Source organism: Spermophilus citellus (genome assembly GCF_964194105.1).
Source record: "Spermophilus citellus genome assembly, chromosome: 9".
In the NCBI taxonomy this organism is placed as follows: Eukaryota; Metazoa; Chordata; class Mammalia; order Rodentia; family Sciuridae; genus Spermophilus; species Spermophilus citellus.
The window spans coordinates 104,459,158-104,476,566 of record NC_138191.1 but is presented as its reverse complement, the minus strand read 5'-3'; the positions used below and the strand labels follow the sequence as shown (position 1 = coordinate 104,476,566).

Sequence of the window (17,409 nt, the reverse complement as noted above, 5' to 3'; positions counted from 1 at the left end):
ACAATAGCACTCACCAATCCTAATCATAAGATTACAATAAGTACTGATGCATACTACAACATAGATGAACCTTGAAAATATTAGGTTATATGAAAGAAGCCAGATGCAAAGACCACAAAGTATATGCTTCTGAACAGATGAAATACAATACAGTACAAAGAGACAAAAGAAAGTAGATTCACAGTTGCCTAGGGCTGGAGAAAAATGGGAGATAACTGCTAATAGCTATGAGATTTCTTTCTGGGCATAAAAGTTTTAAATTAGTGGTAATCATTGCACAATTTTGTAAATATCCTAGAAACCATGAAATTGTACACTTTAAATGGGTGTGTTTAAAAAAATTTGTAGTTGTAGATAGACAGTATGCCTTTCTTTTGTTTCATTTTTATGTGATGCTAAGGATCGAACCTAGTGCCTCACACATGCTAAGCAATTGTCACTGAGCTACAGCCAGCCTTGGGGGTGTTTTGTTACATAAACCACAACTCTATATAATTTATAAATATTCATATAAATTATATTGTCATATAGAACTGCCCCCAATCACACCAATGACAAGTGATTGGGAACTGTTTTAGTGCCAATGTAACATAACACAAATTAAGATATTTGCTGCAAGGGAGAAAGACTGTTTAATATGTAGATCAGACTACCATCACCTTAACCAAGAATCAATCCTAGCATTACTAAAGTTGGTCAACCAGGAATTATGTTTTATTATATGAGTAAAAAGAGGCATGGTATATTCTAGCCAAAAATGTTCATAACTACATCAAGCTTTTTTTTTTTTTTAGAGAGAGAGAGTGAGACAGGAGAGAGTGAGAGAGGATTTTTACTATTTATTTATTTTTTTTAGTTCTCGGCAGACACAACATCTTTGTTGGTATGTGGTGCTGAGGATCGAACCCGGGCCACATGCATGCCAGGCCAGCGTGCTACCACTTGAGCCACATCCCCTGCCCTACATCAAGCTTTTTAACTGTCAACTTTAATCCCCCACCCCCCACCCCCCCACCTACTAGAGACTGAATCTAGGTATACTCTACCACTGAGCTACATCTTTATCCTTTTTTTAACTTTTTATTTTGAAGCAAATCTCAATAAACTGCCAAGACTGAATCTGTCAATCCTCTTGTGTTAGCCTCCGAAGTGGCTGGGACTACAGGCATGTGCCACCATACCCTGATAACCTATAAACTTAAGTTTAGAGAAAAATACAGGAATGTACAAGGAACAACCACAAAACCATTCTTGGAACAACTGGCCCAGAGAAAGTCAGTGTTAGTGAAAAATAAGGATTATGATAAATTAAAGAGACATAAGGAAATTAAAACATTTATTTACATGGAAAGTGGGCATAACTTTCTATAATAGCAAGCTGATCTCATTAGTAAAATAGAAATAGAAACCTACACTGTGCTTAGAAAATGATCTGGAAAAAATGCAAAGTGTAGTAATTTCTGGTAATGGGAATATTAGTGTTCACCTTTGCATATTTATACATTCTAACATCACATACTACATATATGCTGCTTGCAATACAAAGTAATAAAGTAGGAGCTTTATTAATATTGATGCTCAAGCCTACTTCAAATTTTAAAAGGTTGAGAACTATTGCTTTAAGAATTGGGGTCAGGGATGGGGTTGTAGCTCAGTGGTAGAGCACTGCCTAGCACATGTGAGACACTGGGTGATCCTCAGCACTACACAAAATAAATAAAATAAAGTTACTGCATCTGTCTACAACTAAAAAAAGAATTGGGATGAGACAGGCACAGTGGTGCTTTCCTATTAATTCCAGCCACTTGGGAGGCTGAAGCAGGAACATCCCGAGTTTGAGCTCAATCTTGACAATTCAATGAGACCATGTTACCATAAGATAAATAAAATGGGTTCAGTTTTAGTTCATGGTAGAGAGCCCCTGGATTCAATCCTTAGTAACACACACATACACTCGTGCAAAATGGGGATGGACAAAAGAAAATTTATTATCTTTTCAGGAACAGCAAAATCAGAGAGAAACATACAAATGAAAAGAGGCTTAAAAGATTGCCAGCTAATTGCAGTATGTGGGACCTGGATCCTAACTCAAAAAGTCAACAACCAGATTCCTTGGTTGAAAATAAACCATATTTAGGTAGCCTAACAAGAAAAGGAATTTATCAAAGCACCCACTGAGATTCAAAGAATGAATGAGAGGTTCCTTGACTTGGCAAATATGCAAAAATCCAAGGGAAGTGAAACACTCAAAACTAATGCCAAAGCCACAACACAAGAAGAGCCTGCTCAGGAAACTGGCCCAGCTAGCACTGCCACCATCAACTGGAATGAATTCCAAACTGTCATTCCTTTGCATCTTACTCCAGATGCACATCCCCAGTGAAGTGCATTCAACTGGCACAACTTGGGTCACACAACCCAACTTTAGCTATCAGGGGTTCTATATATTAGGTACATGTGTGTACACAGTTTTTCCAGCTCCTCTCCCACAAACACTCAAAAAGGAAATAAAGGAAGGGGGTTAAAATGATAAAACAAAAGATGCAAAAAGATAATTTTAAAGCCCAATTAGTACACAGGAATTCTGCCCATCTTGCCATTAATAATAAACTTTAATCATTATGCCTTCTTATGCTTTACTGTACCAAGCAAGAATCATTTCCTGAAAAGTAATTCCAGAAGGAAGTAAATAGTAATACTTACGCCTTTTCCAGGTAATCTAATTTCTGATATTCTGTAATTCAAAGGTCACAAGCACACACCAAAACTAAAAACTCATTATCCCACCACATTAAAAAAAAAAAGGGGGGGGGCTAGGCATGCTAAAATAAGACCAAGATAAGGTTAATTCTATCACAGCCCAAGCTATTAAACACAAAACAGAAGCATATTTATCACCTGATGCAATCTGACACATTAAATTCTGGATATAAGATTCAGAAAACTAAACAAATTACATTTATACAAAATTCTGAAAACATAGGCTTTGTTTATTTTGCAGTACTGAAGATTGAACCCAGTGGAACTCTCACATTCCAACCCCTTTTTATTCTGAGATAGGTCTAAATTGCTGAGACTGGTCTTGAACTTCTGATCCTCTTGCTCAGCCTCCTACATGGCTGGGATTATAGCACATGTCACTGTACCTGGCTAATTATGAAGTTTTTAAAACTAGCAAAAACATTTTGATGGCATTTGCTCTGAAGTCACTACATCAAGCACACTACAAACAAGTGTTTCAGTAAAGATAATTTTTATCAAATAGTTTCAACTGCACTGATCCTGAAAGGGGTGTTTTGTATGAATACAACTAAATAGTGACTAAATAGTGATAACTAAATGGTGACATTTACAAAACCGCACAGTTTTTATAACTGATTTAACAGGAGTGACTACTATGGACTTGGGAGGCTGGGGCAGGAGGATCACAAGTTCAAGGTCAGCCTTAGCAACTTAGCAGGGCTCTGAGTAACTCAGCAAAACCCAGTCCCAAAATAAAAAAAGGGATGGAAAGGTAGCTCAGTGGTAAAGTGCCTCAGGGTTCTTTTGGGGGGGGGGGGGGGCGCTGGGTTTAATTCCCTGTGTGTATGTGTGTGTGTGTGTGTGTGGTATTTCCTCCCCTACAGTTTTATCCTCTAGCTATTAGCAGTTTACCATCTGGGAGTACTATACCACTGAGCTATATCTCCAGTTCTTTGTATTTTTTATTTTGAGACAGTATCTAGCTAAATTGCCCAGGATGGCCTGGAACTTTGGGATTCTCCTTCCTCAACTTCCTGAGTTGCAGGAATTACAGACATGCAGCACTACACCAGGCTCAAAAAATCCAATTTAAGAGAAAGTTTTAGACCAAATTGGTTGAGAAAACTGATTGGTAGCCAAAACCAGTGAATAAAGCCACGGTGAACCCACTATATTTTGGCTCAATTTTATAATATACAACTAGGAAAAGAAAAAGAAAAAAAAGGTAGGAAACAAACTAGCTGGAAAAGTTAATACTGAATTGGGCAGCAAAGCAAAAGCAAACCAAACACTCCACTTTACACAGCATGTCTGAGGGCAAATGACCAATACAATTACTCTATGCTGTTCAATAGTATACAACTGCAGGGAAATTATATAGATGAGAACCACTGAATAAACTAGGAAAAAAAAATTCACAGAATCATCTACACTCCTCCCCAACCCCACATCAAATTGCAATCTAAGTCTTTGTATCAACTACCAATTTACAGAGAATCAGGAAAATCTAGAATATGAGAAACTTTGCAAAACAAACGACCTAGTTTCTTTTTAACAAAATGCAAGGGAAAAAATGAAGGGGAAACTAATGAAAAGAGGCTCAAAGGATGTTAGCCAATTGCAGTTATGTGGGAACCTGGATCCTGAATCAAATTAGAAAAGTCAACTGAAAAGTAACATCTAATAAGGGAAACTACTCTGTGTGCCAAGATATCATTGAATTTCATTAGAATGGTATGTAAGAGATTCATTAATGTCAATATCATCAAACAAATCACAAAGTGATTATTATGAGACAACATTTTAAGAACTCTACAAATATTATTTATTTATCACAACAACCCTAGAATAAGGTACTATTATCCCTACTTAACAGATGAAATATGCATAGAATTTCATCTGAGTAACTCTCCTAAGGTCACAAGGTGTACATGGTGAAGCTGACATTTAATCCAGGTTGTTTCTCTACAAAGCTGGTGCCCTTTACTACCATATTATCCCATCTCTCTATATGAGTGGTGAAAACTGTCCTTTTGAATCACAGAGAAAACTGTCTGAATCCTCATTTCTTACCATGTTACCAGATTAATTACCTTCTGGAAAACTGTATACAAATCTGGAGAAGCGTTAATATAATCTATTTTAAACAAGTGTTGAAAGGAAACGAGATTATATACTGGAATTATTTTACAGCATCCAACATGATACCCACAATAAATGATTCCCACTGCTCTTCCTACCATACCAAAGTAATTAATAAAGTGCATGAAAAGTAGAATAGCTGTAATATTTGTGTGCATGTATGGTGCTGGGATTGAACCCAAGAGGTCCTAAACGCTAAAGCAGTGCTCTACCCCCAAGCCAGAGTTTTAATTAATCAACTGAAAAGCCCCAAACCAACTTTTCTGTATACTTATAAACTTCAAGGACAGCAATTACTCAGAAGTTTTTATATACTAAAATTTAAACCTACAAGAAGCCAAAAAAGGGTTTGCAAGCTAAATTTAAAATAGACACTTTTTTGGTACTGAGGACTGAACACAGGGATACTTTACCACTGAGCTACATCCCCAGTTTTTTTTTTTTTTTTTTTTTTGAGAGAGAGGGTCTTGCTAAGTTCCTGAGAGCCTAAATTTCTGCGCCAAGTCTTGAACTTATGTTCCTTATATCTCAGCCTTCCCAGCCATTGGGTTACAGGTGTGCAACACCATGCCTGGCAAGATACAATCTTAAATGAGTTTTCTGGAGAAAAAAATTTTTACTCCACTAATAAAACTACTGTCCAATTTTTTTTTTTGAGGGGGGGAGTTACTGGGGTTTGAACCCATGGACACTATACCATTGAGGTACACCCCTAATCCTTTTTATTTTGAGAAAGGGTCTCACTAAGTTGCTGAGGCGGGTCTCAAACTTGCAATCCTCCTGTCTCAGCCTCCTGAGTAGTTGGAATTGTAGGGCTGTGTCACTGTGGCCAACTGTCCAACTTTCTTCATAGTGGTATTTCTCTAGAGAATTATAGATTAACATGAGGCAATGAGCACTTAATGAGAATATTAAAATTACTTCTGTAAGAAAAGACGGGGACTGGGGTTGTTGCTCAGTGGCAGAGTGCTTGCCTTGCACATGTGAGGCACTGGGTTCAATCCTCAGCATCACATAAAAATGAATAAGTGAAATAAAGATATTACATCCATCTATAACTAAAAAATATATATATATAAAAAGAAAGAAAAGACAGGTAGGCTGAGCATGTGCCTAAAATGTGCAACGCCCTATGTTTGATTTCCAGCAACACAAAAAAGAAAGACCAAAAGCTATGTTGTTATCCTGCAAGTATTTTTATGCTTAATATGTTAAACTGTAAAATTCTTTGGTGTCAGAAATGTTTTATGAAATCATCCAAATATTCCCAGCTCCTAGTACACCAAAACTATCATGATAGTACAGCTTCCAGTGTTTCTTAAAAGAATGATTGATCTCTTTTGCTGAAAAGTGAAATATGCCCAATAGAGCAATTAAAGGCTGATTATTTACTTTAGCAAAGGAAGCAACTAACAGACATCTTTAAATACTTCCCTAGTATATTTGAAATTGCCTATAAAGATTTAATTTACATTATATTAGGTATATATGTTGCTTATTAGTTAAGGGATACCTATGGACAAAAAAAAATAAATTAAGAGGAATTGAACTTCTTAAGTTTAAATACTGGCAATTTTGTTTGGAGCAGACTTTAGTGGGAAATAAAAATTACTGATTCAGAAATAACTCGAGGCATAAGGTCTCCAACAGCATAACCACATACTAAATTACAGACACAACCAACTATAGCAACTTCTGAGACAGCAAGCATGTTATCTATACATTACCTAGATTCTAACAGACCCTCATCTGTCTGAAATGACACAAACCAAAATTTGCCTTTTTTATGAACTACTTTTTAATTTGGGATTCCTTAAAAGGTTTTGTTTTGCTTCTCATTTTTCCAAGTCTTACTTTCATGTATAAAGGCAGCAGTCATAGGGTCAAGCACAATAACTTAGAGGTTTCTGGACTGGCAACTGTAGCTCAGAGGTAGATGGCACTGTCCTGGGTTTGATACCCAGCACCAAAAAAGGAGAAACAGAAGGAAAAAACAAAAAAACAAACAAACAACAACAAAAACCCCCACATTTCTTAGACTCAAATACTGTCTTCTACCTACTAGCTGAATTAATCTCTGTCTCATTCTTCTCAACTCTAAAATGGGAGAATAAAACAGTACTGCCAGGTGTGGTAGCTACCCTGCCTGTAATCTCAGTGGTTCAGGATCCTCAAAACTTCAAAGCCAGCCTCATCAAAATTGAGGTGCTAAGCAACTCTGTGAGACCCTGTCTCTAAATAAAATACAAAATAGGGCTGGGGATATGGCTCAGTGGTCAAGTGCCCCTGAGTTCAATCCTCAGTTCCAAACAACAACAACAACAACAACAACTACACACAAAAAAACAGTATCTAAGAATTCTGAGCAACAGGCAGTCCCTGGTACATTAGACTAAAACCATAAAACCAAGATATACAATCTACTGAAATATGATTCAGAGGGCTGGGGCTGTAGCTCAGTGGCAGAACACTTGCCCAGCATGTGTGAGGCACTGGGTTGGATCCTCAGCACCACATAAAAATAAATAAATAAAATAAAGTCATGCTGTCCATCAAAAACTATTTTTAAAAAAAGTACTCCCACATTTCTCATTATTCCATATTTATTAAAATGGTCAAATGTGCTTTTCTCAGCTAAGGTTTTAAAACAGCCACTGGTAAGAAAACTGTTGAATTCATTCAAAATAATGGCTTCCCATCTCCCCCATCACCCCAAGTTAAAAGCTCTGAAAACAAACTATCCAGAATGAACTGAAAGAATGTTTTTTTAGAATTACAGTAGAGGGGGTAGAGAGAGAAGAGGGGAGGGGAGGGGAGGGGAGGGGAGGGGGGATAGTAGAGGATAGGAAAGGCAGCAGAATACAACAGACATGAGTATGTCAATAAGTAAATCAGTGGAAGTGTAACTGATGTGACTCTGCAATCTGTATACGGGGTAAAAATGGGAGTTCATAACCCACTTGAATCAAAGTGTGAAATATGATATATCAAGAACTATGTAATGTTTTGAACAACCAATAAAAAAAAAAAGAATGTTTTTTATCAACATGTACAGTTTGGGGTACCCTGTTAAAGTTTCACCCAAGTACAGTAAACAACAATGTCAAAACACAAAGCAAATAGTCATTTTTATAAAGAACTTGAAATGATTTTGTTGTAAAACCACCAAGGTAAGTACAGAAAAATTCCTAGGGGAATTGACAAAATAAGTTTATGTGTTTGAAAGAATGTAGAAAGACATATGCTAAGGAAGAGAACTATTTGTTTTACTAGTAACTTCGAAGATTTTTTTCACAATAGCATTTTAACTATTTTATCTTTTAAAGGGAAACCTGAAACTCAAGTTCCTTTCCAAATACTGTAAATTTACTGTTTCTGGTTTCTAATCTATGAAGTTTTGTTTGCAGTTAAAACTTCTGAATCTATTTTTTGTTGGTTTTTAAGAAGTAAACAAAATGACAGTCTTTGTTTAAAAAGGCACAACAATCAGGTGCCACATATCTAAACTGTTTTCATTTGCTGAATTATCTCACACCATTGTAAATGTCCCTAGTTTAACAGCACCCGATTTCCTTTCAAGTACAGATATAAAAAATCTTAGAAAAGATAATCCAAAATATCACTCATTTCATTTTTGGATGTTAACTTATAGAGTAAAGAAAAGAACATCCTGTTATTAAACTAAAACACAAACCACCATTAACTTTGCGTCTTCCTGGTAAGCAATATATTAATATCAAAGTTAAAAGCAACAATTTCAATAAATAACAAGCCAACCTCAGAGCACAACGATGGCAGATAAAACTGACACCACAGCACAATTCGAGCTATAAGCAACTACCATCAAAAAACAAAAACCGCACCCATTCTTAAGTAAACTTTTGGAGTAAGCAAACTTTCAGAACCCTACCTTTGTTTCCACCTAACAAAAGAAGTCTTCAATACACCAATAATAAAAAATAAAAACAACTAAAAGAACAAAAGATCCAGTTAATGTTTTATAGCGAAAAACTATCAAAAATGTTATGACATGTTAACGAATTTAAGTTATCCAAGAACAAGGTACTTCCCCTAGCTACAGCCATTTTAGATTCAGCTTTTCTTTTGGATTCCACGAATTGGGGAATAGAGTTAAAACGGGGGGGGGGGGGGAATAGAGTTAAAACGGGGGGGGGGATACTGGCTGGAAGACTTCAAGATCACCAGCTTTCTCTCCCCAGGAGAGGAGGCCTGGTTGACATTGGAAAAGACAATCTAAGTGAAAACACCCTGCTCCCACGAAGAACCGGGACAGCGGACGTGAAAGTTCCTCTTTTTCCCCTCAGCTATCCCACTTCTGACTTACACGACTTTTTCCTCCTAGGTTTTCCTAATAAAAGCCTTTGGTTCTCATTCTAAGGGAAGAAAAAGAAACATGTAAACCGAGCCACTTCACCACCTTGCAGCCGTAACGCCTCGAGAGGAAGAAGCCAGAGAGCCGCAGGTGAGCGTTCCGACCCAAGACTAAAGTGAAGTAGGCGCGCTCTGGCGGCGACACTCGTGTGCAAAGCTCCACGCGCGAGGGGGAGGGGGTGCCTCGTCCGAACTACAGGACCCGTGGGTTCCGCTCACCCATCCCACGGCGGACCTGTGCTCAACCACCTGTGTAAAACCTTCCTCCAACTAGTTTTAACACACGGCCGGTGAGGCACCGGGCGGAGCCCCGCGCTGAGCCAAGGCGCCAGGGTCCCCTACCGCTCCGCAGTCCGGAACTCCCACTCACCAAGCAGCGGCGGGGCTACAGCCAAGGACAAGACGCGGCGTCTAAGGACGCGTCCCCAGTTTCTTGGCCCGGCAAAGGTGACTAGCCCACAACCATAACAAAGCTCTTCCCAAAATGGCTGCCCGGCCCACAAGGCCCAGGAGGGGCAGAGTGGGTGGAGGAGGAGCGAAGAACCAGCCGGCCATCTCCCACCCCCGACCCCGCCTCATACACGCCCACCCGCAAGAGCGCATGCGCAAGGCACTGCTCCGATGACACCGCTGGGGGCCGCCGCGTTTCAGACTGTCAACGTTCGGCCGAGGGAATGGCGGTTATTCCCTGCCCCGCCCCCAGCTCCCTTTGGCGTGGCTCAAGGTGGTGGACGGTCGCTCTTGCCCCAGTGCAGAGTAGAATCCCTTTCCTTTCCTTGTGCTGAACGGCAAAGACCAGCTGAGTTTAGTAGTTTTCCTTCATATCCTCCAGGCCAAACACTCGGGCCTGGGCGCGGGTGAATGAGTGGGTGGAAATGTATTTGGGTACCCGGTCTTCCCCGCCCATTCTTTCTTCAGCCTCCCACACTCCGCCTCTGGGCTACCTCGCATCGCGGAACTACTTCAACCAAAACTAGCAAATCGGTATCGGAAGGATCAGTGTTTCCCGACCCCTGCCCACCTTCCGCTCCTTCACACGTGCGCGTCCTTGAGACTCCAGCCCCCAGCGGGCCTCAGGGCTCTGCTCCACAGGCCTGTGAGGGTCGGCGCGGCGCGTTACCCGCCGGGAGCCGTAGTTCCTGGGCACCGCAGGCGTCGCGCCCCCGCCCCAACGTAGGGCGGGTTTCTCACCGGGCCTGCGCCTTTGGTAAGGCGAGAAGCTGTTTCTCCTACCCGACGTCTCATTGGGTATCGCAGGACGGGAAGGGGCGGCGCTACTATGCCAGAGAAGGAAATAAAGTGAAAGCCCAAAGACTTTAAAGAGTTACTATTATGTAGAGTTTACTGAGGTCCTATTCTGCAGCCGTATCAGAATGATGGTAACCAGAAAAGTAGACAAGCTGAATCCGGAGGAATGGGGGGAAGTGCCCGGCGTGGGCACCTAGACAAATGAGCTCTTCAAATTGTCTTCGGCTTTATCCTTAAAGACGGAAAGATGCTCAGATTACCTGGTATAATTTCCTTTGACAAGAGACCCAAAGAAGAGAAGGGACTTGCCCAAGGTCACAGAAACAAGAAATAAATTCAAGCCGAGGGTGGCTGAAGGAATCATCTCCCAAACCCAAGGTTCTTAACGCTAACCTTGCTTCATAGAAGTGAAGATCCTGCTTCTTTGTGCTCTTTATTCCTTAAAAAAAGTTTGTAGGTCCTAGGAAAGAGAATGAAGTAAGAACATTCCCTTCCCAACAGTAGTAAAGAACAATAACACGGAATAAGATGTGTCCGGTCAATCCAACTCCGTTGTTTTGCAAAGTAAAATGAGCTCCGGAGATGGCAATTTGGCCAAGTCACACTTGACCTAGACTCCAAGTCGTCTACTTTCCTCCTTTACCATCACTGAGATTGTTTCAGTTGTTGCACTCTACCTTCCCGAAGCTGCAGGCAGATTCTGTTAGCTTGGAATCCTGGAAGAGAGACCGTTCAGGTACCCTGTTCAACAGTCGACTTCAACTAGAATTGAGATTTTTTTAGAAGAATGACGTCAAGACGGAAAACCAGGCGTGGGAACGTTTGCGCCAAGTCAGGTTCCCACCCGGACTCATTTTTTCGGGTTCCAGGATGTGAGGAGTGTATAACTCCATTTTCCGGAACTGTGCCTTTCCGCGAATCCCTGTCCTTGAAGTTTAGCTTGCCTTTTTACTGGCGCGACGCTGGCAAGTAAGTTAAGTATCTGGGCCACAAAGGTGCATGTTCGGAACGCGGTCATCAAGAGATTGGTAGTAATAGAAGAAGCGAGTACTTTTTGCCAAGATTTTCCGAAGATCCTTGCGTCAAAACCCTTTCCCTTTCATAAAATGTCGGCTTGAGCCTTGCAATTTGCACTCGTTCCATTGAGGAAATGGGAACATTTGAAAGTTTTTATACGAATTGGAACCCGACGTGGTAGCGCACGCTAGCGACTCGGGAGGCTGAGGCAAGAGGATTACAAGATTGAGACCAGCCTCAGCAATTTACTGAGGCTCTAAGCAACTTAGCAAGCCCCTGTCTCAAATAATAAAAAGGGCTACAGACGTTCAATCCTGGGACCAAAAAAAAAAAAAAAAAAGAGTCACCTGAAATGGGTAGATTAGCCCTGGGGTCTTTGTCCTTTATCTCCGTGGTGTCATCGATTCGTCGTCTTTAGGCTGTCAGTCTTTGCTTTAATACTCACGTGTCACAGTGGTTAGGGAGTCCCTGATGAAGGTAGGGGGAAGGTTGAGATTTTAAATGGTATGATTTGGAAAGCCCTAAGAAATTGATTTTGATCAAAAGTGGAGGTGTGGGGTGTCAGGGTTTAGGTGTTATCCAAAGTACTTGGAAGCCCACAGATAACTGGCACTTGCTATCCTCCTGCCTCAGCCTCCCCAGTTACCGGGAGTACAGGCCTGTGACTCCAAACCTGGCTAAGTTTTGTTTTTTGAAACATCCAGTTTCTCAAGAATGGGAATATCAGGGGCTGGTATCGAAGCTCAGAGGTAGAGCATTTACCTAGCATGTGTGAGGGATTGGTTTTGATACTTAGCACCACATAAAAAATAAAATAAATGTGTTACAACAAAAACCACATTGTATCATTAAAAAAAAAAGAGAGAGAGAGAATGGGACTGACAGATTTAGATTCACAATTTCACTCATTTCCATTAACTTGGTTGCTTAAGTTAATCAGGTTCTTTACCAGTCCCTCCAGAGTAAGACAAGAATAACTGTTTTGTTTTGTTTTTGTATTGGGGATTGAACCTAGAGGTGTTTAACCACTGAGCCACATTTCCAGGCCTTTTTTATGTTTTTAAGAGACAAGGTCTTGCTGAGTTGCTTAGGGCATTACTAAATTGCTGAGGCTGGGTTTGGACTTGAGATCCTCCTGCCTCAGCCTCCTGAGCCACTGGGATAACAGGCATAGGCCACCACACCTAGTTTAAGAATAACTGTTAATGTTGAGTGCTTGCTTTGTGTTAGGGACAGTTCTCAGCTATTACATTTAACTAAACTTTTACAACCACCTGTGAAGAAGCTGTTACTACTCTTACTTGTTTTTGTAGTGCCAAGGATTGAACCCAGGGATCCCTGTGTCCTAGACAGTCACTCTGCTTCGGATCTATACTCCCAGGCCCTTTATTTAAAAGGTGAGTGAACTGCACCATAACAATGTTAAGTAATTTATCCACAGCTAGTAAGGGGTGGAGTCAGGGTTCCAACCCAGATTGTTTGACACCAAAGTGTTCACTCTAATAGGTCAGTCTGTCTCAGTATCCAGTTACTAAGGTTATTGTGAGCAGTAAAGTTAATGCATATAAAACATGTAGTTTTGGTGCCTGGCTCATAACTAAATTGTATTTGTTGCTGCTGTGATTATTTTGAGCTGTAAACTCTTAAGCTCCAAAGTAGATAATTAAGGTGGATAAATAATTAAAAGAAACAGAGAGGCTATGACCTTCAGTTTTAAAGCTGGGACTCAAGGAAAAACTGTGCCCAATATCACACAGCTAGGGAAGTGGTAGAGGCATTTGTAAAATTCAGATCTTCTATGTCTCTGTGCATTACTATTGCTGTTAAACCAAACAGCCAAAGCTAAAAGGACAGTACAGGTGAGAAAAATATATATTTCCTTTATGTGTTACTGATTCTTTAAAAATGTTTGTGATTCTTTTCAAAGGAAATTCTGTTGTATGGAAAAAATTCTCATGAGTTATTACTTTTTAAAAATTAATGTGTTAAATGGAGTAGGATGGTACATACCTATAATTCCTGTACTGTGGAGGCTGAGGCTGGAGGGTACAAGTTCAAGGCCAGCCTCAGCAACTTAGCAAGATCCTATCTCAAAAATTAAAGGACTGGAAAATTGTGGTGTATATGTGTATTAAGAATTGTAATGCAAAAAACAAAAAAGGACTGGGAGGGCTGGAGCTATAGCTCAGGGGCTGAGCACTTGCTTCGCATGTGTGAGACACTAGGTTCGGTCCTTAACACCACATAAAAATAAAATAAAGGCATTCTGTCCATCTACAACTACAAAATTTTTTTTAAAAAATTAAAGGAATGGGGGCTGGGATTGTGGCTCAGCGGTAGAGCACTCGCCTAGCATGGGCGGGATCTGGATTCAATCCTCAGCACCACATAAAAATAAAGACATTGTGTTGTGTTCATCTACACCTAAAAAATAAATGTTTTTAAAAAAATTAAAGGACTAGGAGTATAGCTCAGTGATAGAGTGCTTACCTACTGTGCAAGGCCCTGGGTCAATCCCCAGCACCACATACACATAAAATAAAAATTAAAAAGGGTTGGGGGATATTAGCATCCACACGTCCCTGGATTCTACCCCAAGTACTGGGAAAAATGTATAAAATGAGGAAAATTAAATGATATCTTGTTTTATATACAGCAGCATGCTTCTGATGTAAAGCCTCCACTTAGATGTAAAAATACAGTAATCAGAACTGCTTGACATCTTCCTGAACAAGACTTAATAGGGGCCAGTATGCTTCACTTCATCCAGAGGTTTTCTCAAGCATCTTCAAAGGTTGGTTTATTCAGCAAATATTAAGCACTGTTTGCCAAGAACTGCTGTGGCTGGGGCAGTACAGTAAAAATGACACAAATTTTTATTTTTATGTATTCAAGTGGGGGAAGGAGAATTGGATAAAATACAAAGTAGAATATTTAGTAATTCAAGTAGTAAGTATTGTGGAGAACTATATAGTGAGAAAAGGGAATAAGGAATATCAAGAATAGTGTTTCATATAGCGGGGTCAGAAATGAGGGACTGGACCATACAGATAGCTGGAAGAAGAGCATTCCAAATGGAGACAAAAGGGGGAAAAGTTTTGGGATCATTCCTAGCATGTTTGAAGAATCATCAAGATTCTTACATAACTGTTAACACTTTTTGTTTCATCCAACACTTTTTTAGATTATTGTTCTGCTTAGTTGAAGTCTAGCATCTGCTTACTAAAGCATTGTATAAGAAGAAAAGGTAATTACTCTGGCTGTGTACCTTTAAAGGCAGTGAAAATATATGGTCCTAGCTCTTGAGTCTACTAAAACAATGACAGTTAACACATAGTTTTAATTCACTGTGAGAAGAATTATGGAAGTTTGCATAGGATATTCATACAGGAGCCTAAAGTCAGACTGGAGAGAGATTCAGGAAAGCTTAAAGACAAATTTTAAGAAAAAATGTAAATAGTAGGAGCTAGAACTCTAGGCAGAGACATGTATAAAGGCAAAGAGCTATGGAAAGTATGCAGTGTTCATAAAGCTAAATTGGAATGTAGATTTAAAATAGCCTTCCTACAGTAAGTAATCACTTCTTCTTTTGTACTTTATAAATAGAAGAGATAAACAATTAATAGACAGATAGATAGAAGAGACAGTTTAAAAGGGCTAGTGCTAAAGACCTTGTGATAACCTGCTCTTCATAAAGATATTTCTTCATGGCATAAAATTAGTGGTAGGTCAAAATAGATCACTAGTTCTATTTGCTAGTTTCTTTTGCATGTTGTATAGCAATTTCTGTGTTTCAGTAAGTTTAATAATTCACATATTTTTTATTTTTAATTGACAGGAATTACACATGTTTATGGGATATAGTGTATACTTATTTAATACAAACAGGAGGCTGAGGCAGGAGGATTGCAAAAAATACTAACAACAATAACATTACTGTGGCAATGTCATGAGGGAAATCTCTTGTCAGTTCAACCCATCTGTAAAGTTTGATGTGCTAATAGAAAGGGTGATGGTGGTGTTGTGTTTACCTTTTTGTTGTTTGTTTTCAGATTGGAATTAACTAAAAATCTAGTGGGTTTCATTTTGTTTGTTTTAATTTTGTTTTCTGGCTGTTTTCTTTATAGATGCTGAAGTACCCATTCACAATGAGCGTGGGAACCAGAAGGAGAATAGATATACTTTCTCTGAAATCATCTCTTCATCAGAACGTATTCCTTTTGTTTCCTACATCTTGTGTTTTCCCATCATTTCCAGTATGTATGAGCAAGACACGATGGTATCATACATCCCCATGCAGCTTTAAGAAGAAGCAGAAGCAAGTAGTACTTCCAGCCAGGCCACCGAGCACCATCACTTACCTGCCTGACAGTCCAAAGCCAGCATTATATATAACTTTGGCAGGGCTAATCCCTTTCATTGCTCCACCATTGATCATGGTCATGACCAAGACTTATATCCCTGAATTAGCTTTTACTCAGATGGCTTATGGAGCCAGTTTCCTGTCATTCTTGGGAGGAGTAAGATGGGGTTTTGCTCTGCCAGAAGGTAGTCCAGCTAAACCAGACTACCTTAATTTAGCTAATAGTGCAACTCCTGTTGTGTTTTCATGGTTTGCCATCCTTTTTTCTGAAGGACTCAGTGAAGCCATAGTCTTAGTAATAATAGGTTTGGGGATAGCATTACATGTTGAACTTTTTCTCTTGCCACATTATCCCAACTGGTTCAAGGCTCTAAGAATACTTGTCACTTTAGTGGCTTTTTTTTCATTTGTAGTCACATTACTACTTGAAGATATTTATCCAGAGAAAGGACCCAAGTAGAATAAATATAAAACTATTTGGTCAAGTAGAATAAATATAAAACTATTTTGTAAAGTTGCATTTTGGCATGACCTTTTATCTCTGTTTGGCTTTTTCCCCTTCACTAGCAGTGGTAGTTCTTTATGTGTTGTTTTTCATTTCTAAAAATTATTTCATAGTAATTGCTTGAGAAAGAACAGGAAAATTCCTAACAGGTCTTTGTCATGCCATATTAGGTTGATTTACATTCAGTCTTTTTATGAATGATATGTCATCCACTTAAACATTTCAATGTTTGATCTTAAAAAATGTAAAATAAAAAAGCAAGACCCTGGGTTTGATCCTCAGTACCACATAGAAAAATAAGTAAATAAAATAAAGTTTTTTTTAAATCCTGTTAGAGCCTTATAATCATTAAAACAAACACATATGCAACTGTAATGCACTAATAAAAATATTAAAAAGAAATTCAATGGCTCCCCATGATATAGAATAATCAAAACCAGGAAATGGGGCACTGGGGATTTTATACATAGGCGTAAACATAAGGTTGAAAAAGGAAATGAGTGATCTAAAACGTGCTATAATGGTTTCCTATTGGAGGTTGGGGAAGACCCCTGTAAGATACAGGACATGAATTGCCTGTCATTAATGATGAACTGCTTCTGGGCCAGGACAGTAGATGTGTGGGTGTCATTTTATTGACTTTGAACTATATGTTTACATTTTCATACATTTCTGGGCAGCCAAATTTCCCAGTTTAAAAAGAAATTGGGGGCTGGTTCTGGGGCTCAGTGGTAGAGCATACGCCTAGCATGTGTGAGGCAGTGGGTTCGATCCTCAGCACCACATAAAGTAAAATAAAGACGCTGTGTCCACCTCTAACTAAAGAAATTTAGAAAAAAAGAAAAGAAATTCGGAAAAAAGAAACATAACACACACATTCTCCCACTTTACAAAGAAAATATGCATCTGTGAATGCCTGAAAATAATTGGTTATATGGAGTTTCACTGCAGTTCCTCGTGGGTATTTTATTTTACCTGGTATAACTTAGTTTTATGGGCT

At 39.3% G+C, this 17,409-nt stretch overlaps 2 protein-coding genes across 5 annotated transcripts in view; one reads left to right on the top strand and one right to left on the bottom strand.

The window, feature by feature from the left end:
* Positions 1 to 10,437, bottom strand: part of GPBP1L1 (GC-rich promoter binding protein 1 like 1) — a 42,731-nt gene extending 32,294 nt beyond the window's left edge. Inside the window, exon 1 of one of the 2 annotated variants that reach the window (XM_081307221.1) lies at positions 10,298 to 10,437. The gene's annotated coding sequence lies outside the window, so the exon portion shown is untranslated. Of the gene's footprint in view, positions 1 to 9,646; positions 10,277 to 10,297 lie in introns of those variants that run through there. The other variant, XM_081307219.1, reaches the window with a different exon arrangement.
* Positions 10,438 to 11,357: 920 nt separating this feature from the next.
* TMEM69 (transmembrane protein 69) lies at positions 11,358 to 16,740 on the top strand. 3 transcript variants are annotated; one of them, XM_081307232.1, is made up of 5 exons: positions 11,358 to 11,493; positions 12,855 to 12,938; positions 14,198 to 14,335; positions 14,726 to 14,788; positions 15,669 to 16,740. In XM_081307232.1, the coding sequence occupies exon 5, from the start codon at positions 15,669 to 15,671 to the stop codon at positions 16,362 to 16,364; it is 696 nt and encodes a 231-aa protein (XP_081163358.1). In that variant the 5' UTR covers positions 11,358 to 11,493; positions 12,855 to 12,938; positions 14,198 to 14,335; positions 14,726 to 14,788; the 3' UTR covers positions 16,365 to 16,740. The 3 variants fall into 3 exon arrangements, with proteins under 3 accessions (XP_081163358.1, XP_081163357.1, XP_081163356.1); XM_081307231.1 differs by lacking the exon at positions 14,726 to 14,788 and having other exon boundaries at positions 14,201 to 14,335; XM_081307230.1 differs by lacking the exon at positions 14,726 to 14,788.
* The last annotated feature ends 669 nt before the right edge of the window (positions 16,741 to 17,409 follow it).